Source organism: Rhinatrema bivittatum, chromosome 3 (assembly GCF_901001135.1).
Source record: "Rhinatrema bivittatum chromosome 3, aRhiBiv1.1, whole genome shotgun sequence".
Taxonomy (NCBI): Eukaryota; Metazoa; Chordata; class Amphibia; order Gymnophiona; family Rhinatrematidae; genus Rhinatrema; species Rhinatrema bivittatum.
Window position 1 is genome coordinate 313,278,846 of NC_042617.1, and position 12,532 is coordinate 313,291,377.

The 12,532-nt window shown below is 48.2% G+C and overlaps 1 protein-coding gene across 2 annotated transcripts in view; it reads right to left on the reverse strand.

Annotated features, from left to right (window-relative positions):
- The window catches only part of PRR13 (proline rich 13), a 44,293-nt gene extending 32,892 nt beyond the window's left edge, over nt 1–11,401 (reverse strand). The window contains exons 1-2 of one of the 2 annotated variants that reach the window (XM_029595212.1): nt 11,263–11,401; nt 4,631–4,684 (exon numbers count right to left, since the gene is read on the reverse strand). In XM_029595212.1, the coding sequence (XP_029451072.1) occupies nt 4,631–4,652 (22 nt within the window). In that variant the 5' untranslated portion in view covers nt 4,653–4,684; nt 11,263–11,401. The remainder of the gene's footprint in view (nt 1–4,630; nt 4,685–11,262) is intronic. The other variant, XM_029595210.1, reaches the window with a different exon arrangement.
- Nucleotides 11,402–12,532: the final 1,131 nt, after the last annotated feature.

The following is a 12,532-nucleotide window of genomic DNA, read 5'->3' on the forward strand; positions in this document are numbered from 1 at the left end:
TAGGTTAGAGATGTGGAAAACCTGCGTACTCGGCGTAAGGTGTCAATCACTGCCCCCGAGTATCCGCTCTTCTTCAGGTGAGTCCTCTCAATGGCCAGACCGTAAGAGAGAATCGAGTTGGGTCTTCGTGGAGGATTGGTCCTTGCTGGAGCAGGTCCCTATCTGGTGGTAGACACAGAGAGTTCTCCGCATGTCTGTGTATCATGGTCTTCTTGGCCGGTCTGGGGCCACTAGAAGTACTAGCCCCTGTGGTGTTCTATCTTGCGGATAACCCTGCCCAGTAGTGGCCATGGGGGAAATGCGTACAGCAGGTCTTCCTGTGGCCAGGTCTGGATAAGGGCGTCGATTCCATGGGATTGTGGTTCTCGTCTGCGGCTGAAGAATTTGGGAACTTGGGTGTTGGACTGGGTTGCCAGAAGATCCATGGCTGGTGTTCCCCAGCGGTTTACTATCAACTGGAAGGCTGTGGCCAACAGCGTCCATTCCCCTGGGTCTAGATTCTCTCTGCTGAGGTATTCCTCAGTGACGTTGTCTTTTCCCTCGATATGGGCGGCTGAGATCCCTTGTAGGTTTGCCTCCGCCCACGTCATTAGAGGGTCTATTTCCAGGGACACCTGTAGGCTTCTGGTTCCTCCCTGGCGGTTGATGTAGGCAACTGTTGTGGCATTGTCTGACATGATTCTGACCGTTTCGCCCCGGAGTCTGTGACTGAATTGAAGGCAGGCTAGTCTGACTGCCCGGGCTTCCAGTCGGTTGATGTTCCATCCCGCCTCGTCCGTGTCCCATTGCCCCTGGGCTGTCAGTTCCTGGCAGTGGGCTCCCCATCCTCGTAGGCTCGCATCCGTGGTGAGCAAAACCCATGTCGGTGGGGATAGCCTTGCTCCCTTGCTCAGATGGTCTTCTTGTAGCATCCAGCACCTCTGCCGGTAGCTGGAGGCGAACAGATTAGCTCTGGGACATCGGGTTCCATTGCAACAGTAGGGAATGTTGCAGTGGTCGCATGTGGGCCCTTACCCATGGGATGACTTCTAGTGTTGATGTCATGAGGCAGAGGACCTGGAGGTAGTCCCATACCTTGGGGCAGAAACAGGTTAACAGGCTTCTCAACTGGTCCCTCAGTTTCCTTCTCCTTGTAGAGGGAAGAAAGACCTTGTCTTGTTTGGTGTCGAACCAGACTCCCAGGTATTCTAGTGATTGGGAGGGCTGCAGGCAGCTCTTGGTTGTGCTGACGACCCACCCGAGATTCTGCAGTAGATTGACTCTGGTGGTCGCCTGGTGACTTTCCTCTGGAGATTTTGCCCTGATCAGCCAATCGTCCAGATATGGATGTACGAGGATTCCTTCTTTCCTGTGTCGCCGCCACTACAACCATGATTTTGGTGAACATCCGAGGGGCAGTAGCTAGTCCGAAGGGTAGCGCCCGAAACTAGTAGTGATGGTCCAGTATCGCGAATCGTAGAAAGCGCTGATGGTGGGGATGGACCGGGATGTGGAGATAGGCTTCGGACAGATCTAGAGAGGTCAGGAATTCTCCCGGCGGTACTGCCCTTGTGACAGAGCGTAGGGTTTCCATGCGGAAGTGAGAAACCCTCAAGTAGCGATTGACGGACTTGAGGTCCAGGATGGGCCGGAACGGTCCCTCTTTCTTGGGGACGATAAAATAGATGGAATAGTGTCCGGTACTTTGTTGGTGTGTGGGTACTGGTGTTATCGCCCTTAGGGTGAGTAGTTTTGTCAGTGTGGTTTCCACCGCCGTCCTCTTGGAGGGGGCATGGCATGACGATTTCACAAATTTGTTTGGAGGGATACTGTGGAAGTCCAGGTAGTATCCCTCTCAAATGACCCACTTGTCCGAAGTTATCTCGACCCATCTTTGGTAGAATAGGGTAAGCCTGCCCCTTATGGCTTCTGCCTGTGGATGGGTCTGTTAATTCTCATTGTGGGGTGCGGCTGGGGCCTGGACCTGAGCCGGCTCCTCTCTTATTGTGCCTGTTCCGAAAGGACTGGCCCCTGCCTGCGGGGAGAAGTGCTTGGTATGTGTTTTTGAACAGTTGGAAACGCTGGGATCCACTGCCCTTGGATCTTTGGGGAGAGGGGCGTTTGTTTCTTTTGTTCCTGTCCTCCGGTAACCGAGGTACTGGGGATGCGCCCCCATTTATCGGCTAACTTCTCCAGTTCGCTCTTGAACAGGGCGGCACCTTTAAAAGGCATTCTTGTGAGTTTCGTCTTGGAAGTCACATTGGTTGACCAACTTCAGAGCCAGAGTTGCCTTCTGGCTGCCACTATGGATGAGACACCCCTGGCTGAGGTGCGCACCAGGTCGGAGGTCACATCCGTGAGGAAAGATATCGCCAGTTCTAATGTTTCGACGGATGTGGTTGCGTCCCTGGACAGTGACAAGCAGGCACGTGTCACCCCGGCGCAGCAGGCAGCAATCTGCAAGGACATAGCTGCGACATCAAATGACTGTTTAAGGATGTATTTCTGATGTCTGTCCTGGACATCCTTGAGTGCAGCTCCTTCTTCGACCGGAAAGGTGGTGCGCTTTGAGACCGCGCAGACCATGGCGTCCACTTTGGGGAACCCCAGGAGTTCTTTGGCTGAGGGTTCCAGGGGGTATAGGGCTTCTAGGGCCCGTCCTCCTTTGAAGCTGGCCTCCGGGGCATTTCATTCCAGGTCAATCAGTTGTTGTACGGCCTGCAGCATTGGGAAATGGCATGAGGCCTGACGAAGCCAGACCAAAACTGGTTCCTCTTTGGCTCCGCTGCGGAGCTTGTGCCTGGGATGGCCAGCGTCTTCAGGCTCAGAGACACAAGGTCTGATAGCTCGTCTTTGGAGAAGAAACGCATCATGGTTCGGTATGGTTCCGTCCCTGGAGGGATTTCCCCTTCCTCCAGGGAGTCCAGCTCTTCCTCCGAGGTGTCTGTGTCCCCTAAGAGAAAGCTTTTGCCCGGGGGGAAGACACGTCTCGGGGCGGAGGCACGTCTCGTGGAGGAAGAGAGGGGCCTGGAAGGTTTGTTCTTCTGGTGGAAACTGAGGCTGTCACAGGTGGCACTGACTGCGCCTGGACGAAGGTTTGCAGCCCTTTGAAGAATTCCACCCAGGAAAAGGTCCCTGGCTCCATATTGAATCCAGCGGTGTTCCCAGAGGAGCCCATCTGAGGAAAGCCGGAGCCAGGGATAGAGAGGTCCGGTGTACTGTCATTGGTGGAGCCGGATTCCTCTACTGGCTGAGGGGGGCCTAGTCTCTGTTCCCCCAGAGCCTCTTCACACTGTAGGCACAGAGCAGAGGCCACTTCATGATGCGCAGCTCTCAGGTGGCAGGCTGGGCAGAGGGCTTGTCCCTTGGCTTTCTTGGCCAGCGGTGCCATGATTTGTGCACGTGGAGTGGTTTCAAACTCGTCTATGTGTGTATGTGCGTGTGCCGGGAGGCTTATTTGTGCGTTCCAGGTGCGCCAACGTTGTGCGTGCAAGTTGTGCGTGCAGGCCTGCGCCCGGCGAGATGCGCGTGCTGCTGTGCGCCCGGCACCGATGTGCATGCGCACAAGTAGTTTGTGCGCCCGGCTCAGTTGTGCATACAAGGCGGCAATCAAGAGGGGGAAATGGCGTCGACGACCACGCGGGCAAGATGGCAAAATATTCCCCCCCCCCCCCCCCGGGAGGGTCTCCACGTGGAAGGATCCTTGCGCCGGATTGGGGCCTAGCCTGGACGGGGCTGCTCAACCCGAAGGGACAGATGCCGGATGGCGATCTGTGCAGCTCACTGAGCCTCAGAGACCGGAGACTTAAATAAAGTTTTCTACCTTACCTTGTCTCGGCACTTCCCGGTCTCGTGCCGGGTGGTCTCCGGCTGTGGGGGGAGAGGGGAATACCTTCACCGCCGCACTCGGTATTTCACCCGCTGCCTCTCAGCCACTCCCGTTCCTTGGAGCTAAGTCCACGCCGGGAACAGTCTACCGAACAGAGGCTTACCTCTGAGGGATCTCGGAAATCACCTCAGGAATTCTCAACTGGGGGAGGGACCCTTAGGTATCAACGCAGGAGAGCGGGGCTTGTCTTGTAGAGGTAAGATTTTCTTTCTTCTTTGTTTTGGATTTCGTCTAACGCTGTGCAAGCGTGTGTAGAGTCCCAAACTGCTAAGGAGACTGAGAAATACTGAAGAGCAGAGCTTCCTGCACGGGTATTTGTAGTGCTGACATCAGATTGAAATCTGACTCCGTCTTCATCTGCTATCAGGAGTACACTTTACCCATTGGTCCTGAGTCCATCTGCTACACGCTAGGAAATTTGATCTTGCTTTTCATCCAGCCAAATGGGTTATGCCCATCAACAGCAGATGGAGATAGATCAACAGGTTCACTGATGTCACCCCTGAAAGGCATCCATGCTGACCTCAGCCTGCCAATATTCTATCTCCTGCAGATGATAGGCAAGCATCCTGTGTTGTAGACTAAGGCCTAGCTAGGGAGGGTGGGTCAATGTGTCATCTGTAGACGATTATGTGATTTGGTTAAATAAATGTACAATTGCAAAGCAAGGCTTATTATTTATAATAAACCAGTACTGTACTTTTCCATTCCTCCTCTACATTAGAGAAGGCAAAATAACCGAAGGGCACCGCATACACTTACCAGCTGTGCTGGAGTTCCACATCGTCACTGAGGCGAAGGAGACAGTTAGTTCACCTGAAGAAGAACAAGAAGTATTCAGACCAGTGATTGCCAGGCATTCTGCTAGGGTCCACTGTAATGGCCTAAGGTCAGAGTCCTTTCATCTACACCGAGGTACTAGACAGCAGCACCTTCTGTTACCCTAATATTCATTTTTTGCTCTGGAACCACTGGCGATGGCAATTCGAAAAGAAGAGGGAATACAGAGGATTAAAAGAGGACAAGAACTTCAAAGCTTTACTTTATGCTACTGATATCCTAATACAGAATCATCTACAAGTAACATTATGATCCTGCTAGAAATATTCTGGAGGTAAAATGGAGCAAGAGCAAGGTGAAGCCTCTCCCATGTTTCTGCCCCTAGATTGTTAGCAAAATTAAGCTTTAACTTCAAGAAAGGAAAATGCTGGAGCACTGGTTAGCCTAAAGTGATTAAAAGATACGAGTAAAGGACAATTTTGGGTTCTTTTAGAGGTGCTTCAAAGCAAATTAAATCTATGAGACCAACTACAGCTTTCATTGTGGGACAGAAATTCTTAGAATAAATTATTTGCTAGAGATGATTTTTTCCCCCAAAACGTTTTGCTAAAATGTAAAGCATTTATACCAATTTATTGTATATTTATAAGGAAAATATCTAAAATGACTAATCTGGTGCTGGACAGAAATAAAGCGGTTTGGAGCAGATGCACACATATTGATTAGTATCAAGGCAGATTTTGGAAAAATGTTTCATACTGCTGTCTGGGATAATGCAGTGACAGAAATTGGAAGCATGCCTGTATTTTGGAAAAGTTGGGAGGACAAAGGAAATTGTCATCTATATCAATGTTCACTGGTAGGTTCATCCTATGCCTCTGTGCCGTCAGCCTCAGCACGATCCTCCTCCCAGGACTCATGCTGTATTCTATTGGACAATGCCCCAAATCTCTTGCTTGCTTCTTCAGTCCCTCCCCTCCTGTCCCTACAGCAATAAGAAAGACTGGAGAAAGGTGCAGCAGCACAGAATCCATAAAATAGCAGTGAATGGCAGGGAAGAACCTCTGCTCTCTGCTCCAGCACCTCTCCCCCTCCAGCCACTGCTCACCCCAATCCACTTCCTGGTTGATATCCTTCATGTATGAGTGGGTGTAAATTACACATGCAACCACACATTCAGGAAGGATATCCACCAGGCAGCCTCTCTGCCAATTTGTGGCTCAGCACCTCCATTTTGTTTCTCTTCAACTTGCTAAAAGGAGTAACCTCACACTTAACAGGCCCAGAGAGAAAGACATCCCATATCCAGAGAGAAACAGATATCTCATATCCAGACAAACACAGACATTCCACACCCAGACCAACAGAGAGCCAAAAAGATATCCAAACAGATACAGATACAGGTTCCCCACACAGACAAATCCATACAGACAGAGAGACAGTTACCCTACTGAGAAACAGAAACCCAACACCCAGGCAGAGACACACAGCCCACATCTAGACAGAAAAACACAGACAGAGACAGAAAAGCAGACAGACTACAGCACATAGGACAAACAGACACATACCCCACACCACACCCAGACAGACACACAGGCCATACACCACAATGGCAAAGGCTGGAAAAATTAAAAACAAAAACCACCCACAAAACTGAGGTGACAGCCATAATTTGCTAGGAACTGAGAAAACATTTTTTTTTTCTGTTTTCACTCATTTTTCCTGATCTTTATTTTCTCATGTTTTGATTTGCTTAGGTAACATTTTTGCCTTTCTCCTCCCTTCTCCACCTCCTCCCTCATTCTCTCTGTAGCCTCTTTGCCCAACCTCATCAATTTTTCCCCAGTGTGTAACAGCTGTAATCTCTCTCTCCTGGGATGAGGCCTGAGGATGTTAGATCGTGTCACGACGTGGTCACAGTGCAGTGTTCCTCTCATGTCCAGTTCTGCCGCACGGTAGGCAGCTCCCCACCTGGGCCCACCACAGCAGAAGCAGTTCCTCACCCTGGCCCACCGAAAGAGATGCAATGCCAAGCCGTGGTATGCTTGCAATGCTGTCACTATGTTCTGACAACCACCTCCCTCTGGACTCAAATATTTCTGACAATGTGAATGCAGATGGAGCCAGAACTGACCCACTGGAGAGCAGCTTCACGCCCACTGCTCAAGCACTGTGTATGAGGAAGGCTAACCCTGCCAGAACCTTGCTAATTGTTCTGTGGTAATTTCGTTTGTGTTTGAGGGAAGCTTGAGTTGTTGCTGCCTGCATCATACCTGTTCTGTGGCAGGGCTGCATGTAGGAGGAAGGCTAACCCTGCCATGGCTTGGGCTGTACCTGATCAGTGGTGGGGCAAGGTGTGTGAGGGAAGCAAAGCTTGCTCTGTTGCTGCCTGTGCTGTACCTGTTTAGTGGGACAGTGTGTGTGAAAGAGGAAAGTTAAACTTCTCCTATACTTATTTTTAAAGTGCTATTGGACATATGCAGCACTGTACAATAGGTCAAGGGAAGCTTGCCTTGTTGCTGTCTGTGCTGTACTTGCCCTGCACTGCTACTCTCTCTGCTGTACCTGTTCTGTAGGGTACAGGGTGTGTGGCAGTAGAATGGAGACCTTGAGATCATGCTGAGTCATTTTAGATTTATAGCAGGAATTTTGTTAAACTTGCGTTCTTTTTTGTTTTGAAGTCAGTGCTTGCTTTGTTTACTACAGGACCTTAAGGGAGTTTGGGTGGAGCGGCCTTTAGGCAGTTTCTCAGGTGATTTCTGTTGATGTCTGGTGGTAATACAGGAGGGCTGTGCATTCGTTTTGAAACAAAATGAAAACATGCAATACCACCCACATTTTCATTTCTTTTAAATATGAAATCAATACCCTCCCCTAAATTCTTTTTTTGACTTTTGTTTCAGAAAACAAAACAAAAAAAAAACCAAACAAACCGAGAGCCACCAACACAGGAAGATTAACCTCCACCCCCAAGGGTCTCTTAGCCTCTTCCTGTAAAGAAGTGGGCAGAAGTAACCTCCACTACAAGATGGTGACTGGTCAGTCACTGGGGTGACTGACCAGTCACCCCAGTGACACCCCAGTGGGGCAGGAGTGGCCAGGGATTGGGCCTGTCTATTTTTACATTACTGAAGAGGCTACGAGACCTCTGGAGGTGGGAGTTAACATTCCTGTTTTGTTTCATTTTGAAATGAAAGGAAAATGCAGCTGTTTCGTCATAGAAACATAGAAATGACGGCAGAAGAAGACCAAACGGCCCATCCAGTCTGCCCAGCAAGCTTCGCACTTTTTTTTTCTCTCATGTTTTTTTAATTTAGTTTAAAAACAAATGCATGACCTAAAAACACAGAACTGAAAAAGAAAATCCATAAAACCTTTTCTGTTGCAGAACGTTAAGGACAGGGCAGATACTAGTGGCCCACCACACCCTCCCCCTAAGGTTATCTTCTCCTGGAGTGCCTGCCCTAGTGAATACAGTTATCAGCTGTTTCCATGCTCCTCTCTCTCTCAGAATTACAGTTTTAAGCAATGTCACTTGTTTCATGTTCCCTCCCCAACTCCAAGCTTTCCTTTCAGCCACTGGAAGACAGAAGAGAAAAGGGAGATAAACAGAAACATACACATGTTTAATAAAGTAGGAGGAGTGAATTTCCATTAAAAGGCAGCTGAAGGAGATCCAGCCCAGTGGCTCCAGTGGTACATGCTGTGTGCTGCCATGCAGAAGGATCCTGGTTCGATCCAGGACTTTTCCACCCCCGGGTCAGCCTCGGCTGGGAGTGCGGCTGAGGCACTCTCAGGCCAGGGTCGGGAGGGAGTCACGGTCCATGTCTAGGGATGATACCCAGTGGCCAGACTCAGGAACCATGACTGCAGGTTTCCGGAAGGAACACTGGCGCATTGCCCCCAGCCCAGAACCATCAACACAGTGAGCGAACTGAACTTAAGCTGGGAGGGGCTCTAAACAGGAGGACAATCCCTGGCGTAGTTGTGAACGAAGGCTCCTGGTGCCAAGTACCACTTTGGATCTTACTGAGCTGCAAGTACAACGTGGCAGGAGGAAGTTGTTGGGTCAAAAAAAAAAAGGTTCAAGCAGAAGGGAGGCACAGAGAAAATAGGAAGGGATACTACTTTCCTGAGAGGGCAGCGAATGGCCGGAATAACCAAAAACAAAGGGCAGCAGCAGGTCTGTAAAAAAAAAAAAAAAAAAAAAAAAAAGGGCCTGACATTGGACTAGTTATTAACCCTGTATGGGTATCACATGGAACAAAATAGAAACCAGGGGCTTTTCAAACAAAGTCTTACTATTAAGAATTGTTCTGTAGAAGCAGTTGAAGCAGAACACTGCTGGACCTAGTCATCCCTGAAGCAGAAGCAATGCTCCGAAACACTGTCCATCACTGCATGCCAGCCCCAGGGAAATTTCCCTTACTTTCAGAAATTAACACCTGCCCAAACGCTGGCGTTAATTTCTGCAGGCACCAGGAAAGCATACAGAAAAGCAGAAAAAACTGCTTTTCTGTACACCCTCCGACTTAATATCCTAGCGATATTAAGTCGGAGGCCCCAAAATTAAAAAAAAAATAATAAAAATAAAAATTGTAAATTGGCCAGCGGCCCGCAGGTCAGAAGACGGACGCTCAATTTAGCCGGCGTCCATTTTCCGAACCCATGGCTGTCAGCGGGCTCGTGAACCGACGCTGGAAAAATTGAGTGTCAGCTGTCAAACCCGCGGACAACCGCTAGGGACGCGCTAGTGTCCCTAGCGCCTCTTTTTAACCACAGGTCCTCATTTAAATACTGAATCGCGCGCACAGGAAAGTGGCCTGTGCGCTTGCCCGCTCTCCCATGACTTTTACTGAATTGGCCCGATAGTAAATGAGGGCAGATAGAGACCAAACAGTCCAGCAAGTTGCTTACAGTAGTAACTGCCGCTCTGTGCAGAAGTGTTACATAAGTTACGCCATTTTTCATTTCCATTCTCTAGCCTGTAGGGATCAGCGTTCATCCCATGCCCTTTTGAATTCCATCACCGTTCTCATCTTTACCTCTTCTTGGAGGGCATTCCATGCATCCACCATCCTCTTGATGAAGAAACATTTCCTGATGTTGGTTCTGAGTCGTGCCCCCTGACGTTTCATAATTGTGAACCTTCGTTGTACAGTTTCCTTTCCAGCAGAAAAAGTTTGATGTTTCTACATCACTAATACCTTTCAGGTGTACTGAAGGTCTGTATCATATCTCCCCTGCACCTTCTCTCCTTTTGTCTTATGCTTATCATTTAAAATTAACAAATTGATACACTATTTTAAAATAAACATGTTAAGAGACAGATGATTACAATGTGCCAGCACCATTTTTGTATGATCCACCCCACCTCACAATCAATGTTTGATCTCGGTATATGTGAAATTAGTGGTTTGCCTCTGTATTTGGGGATTTTTGTGCTGACATTTATCGGGTTACTGTGTTATTCTCTTGTCTCTTTCTCTTAGACCAATTTAAGGTGCACTTGGCTGTATGCATATGTTAATGCACAGTTGTGCAAATATGCCCACAGTTGTGGGCATATTTGTGCAACCACTTTACTCCCAATTCAACAAGGAGTTTTGTACACAAATTAGTGTTCCTCCATGCAAATCCCATGGTAGTCAAAGCATTAGCTACCGTATTAGTTTCCAGTAAATAAGTGTGTAGGCTGATCTCATGTTTCCTTAATTCCTCGTCAGAGAAGGAGCAAAGTTTCTGGAGCTAGTGTTAAGTTGGGGGTTGAACCTGGAATTCCTGGTGCACAGTGTCCAGTACACAGGTTTTAGGGGAAGACCCAATTTGTGCACGTTTTCTGCACGAATCAGCGCATAACGCACAATTTTGTGCATAGAACATTTTTTCGCTGCAGAAAACATAGTTTATGCATCGTCGGTCATCACCGTTTGTTTTGCACCTTTCCAGCCAAGACGTTCAAGGCATTCTACATATGTGTGCGCACATTTTCAGATTAGTGCACTTTAAAAAAAAAACTCCTGATGATTTGCATACTGTTTGCTTATTATACGTGTTTAGCATGAGTAAAGAAAGTATGCTGTGAAGTTCAGCACATATTTTTACGTCGAACTCTCTTCTCTTTTCTCCTCGTCCCTCAGATCGCTGCTTATCTTCCCACCGCATCTCTCTCGCACCTAGACACACCCCATGGTTCCTAAGGCCTCACCAACCCCCCCCCCCCCAGTGTGCTCACTGCAAGGGGCCGTCCCCCTCCCTTCCTACCCCAGTACACTCCAGACCTTCATACAATCTTATTCTGGTCAAGTTTTATAACTTATAAAATGGGGGGGAAATCCCTGAGAGCAGAAAACCAGGAAGTAGTGGTTATCAAAGTCAAACTAAAACTCGGGATCTTTTAACTTCAGAAACCGTCACCTTTGAGAGGACATTCCACGCCTGTTACCGGGTCGGTACAATCCAACAGTTTATCCGGACAGATTCTCGCCCTAGCGCACAGTACAGATCTATGTATATAATGTTATCAGAATACGACCTTTCCTAGGGCGATTCAGCCGAGTGCTTCTCTCACGTGTATAATTATATATTTAAAACATATCAGAATGGGAGCTCACCCTGGTCCTGGTTATCCGCCGGGACAGCAGTGCCTCGCTCGCGCTCTCTCCCTGCTTGTACAGTTGGATAAGGTCATCTGCTTCCGGGAAACTCAGAGCCCCCCCTTGTGCCCGCCTCCTGCTTCCTATTGGACAGTTTCCGACGACTTGAGCTCTGATTGGGTGTCTGACGTGTTCGTCACTGGGTGTGTTCTGGCTGTGGCTGCAGATGGACCCTGAGCAGCTAAAGCAGGAAATAATAGGCTAGATCAATGTTGTGGATCTTTGCCGTAGGCAGAGGGCTAGAGGTGGCCTGCTCTTCTTCAAGGATTTCTTACGTATTTTCTTATAAGCCAAATAAGTAATCCAGGTGCTGGACTGTACATTCATAAGATATGCCAGTCAGACTAAGGGTCCATCAAGCCCAGTATCCTGTTGCCAATAGTGGCCAATCCAAGTCACAAGTACCTGGCAAGGACCCAAACATTAGATAGATCACAAGCTACCATTGCTTATTAATTACAGTAATAGCAATTTATGGATTTTTCCGCTAGGAACTTATCCAAATTTTTTTAAACCCAGATACACTAACTGCTGTAGCCACATCTTCTGGCAAGGAATTCCAGAGCTTGAACTATGACTTGAGTGAAAAATAATTCTCTACGATTTGTTTTAAATGAGCTACTTGCAAACTTCATGGAGTGCCCCCTCTCTGCTGTACCTGTTCTGTAGGGTACAGGGTGTGTGGCAGTAGAAAGGAGACCTTGAGATCATGCTGAGTCATTTTAGATTTATAGCAGGAATTTTGTTAAACTTGCGTTCTTTTTTGTTTTGAAGTCATTGCTTGTTTTGTTTACTACAGGACCTTAAGGGAGTTTGGGTGGAGCGGCCTTTAGGCAGTTTCTCAGGTGATTTCTGTAGATGTCTGGTGGTAATACAGGAGGGCTGTGCATTCGTTTTGAAACAAAATGAAAAAAATGCAATACCACCCACATTTTCATTTCTTTTAAATATGAAATTATACCCTCCTAAATTCTTTTTTTGACTTTTGTTTCAGAAAACAAAAAAAAAAAAACCAAACAAACAAACCGAGAGCCACCAACACAGGAAGATTAACCTCCACCCCCAAGGGTCTCTTAGCCTCTTCCTGTAAAGAAGTGGGCAGAAGTAACCTCCACTACAAGATGGTGCTAGCAGATCTGGCCAGTCACCCCAGTGACACCCCAGTGGGGTCAGTCACTCCAGTGGGGCAGGAGTGGCCAGGGATTGGACCTGTCTATTTTTACATTAC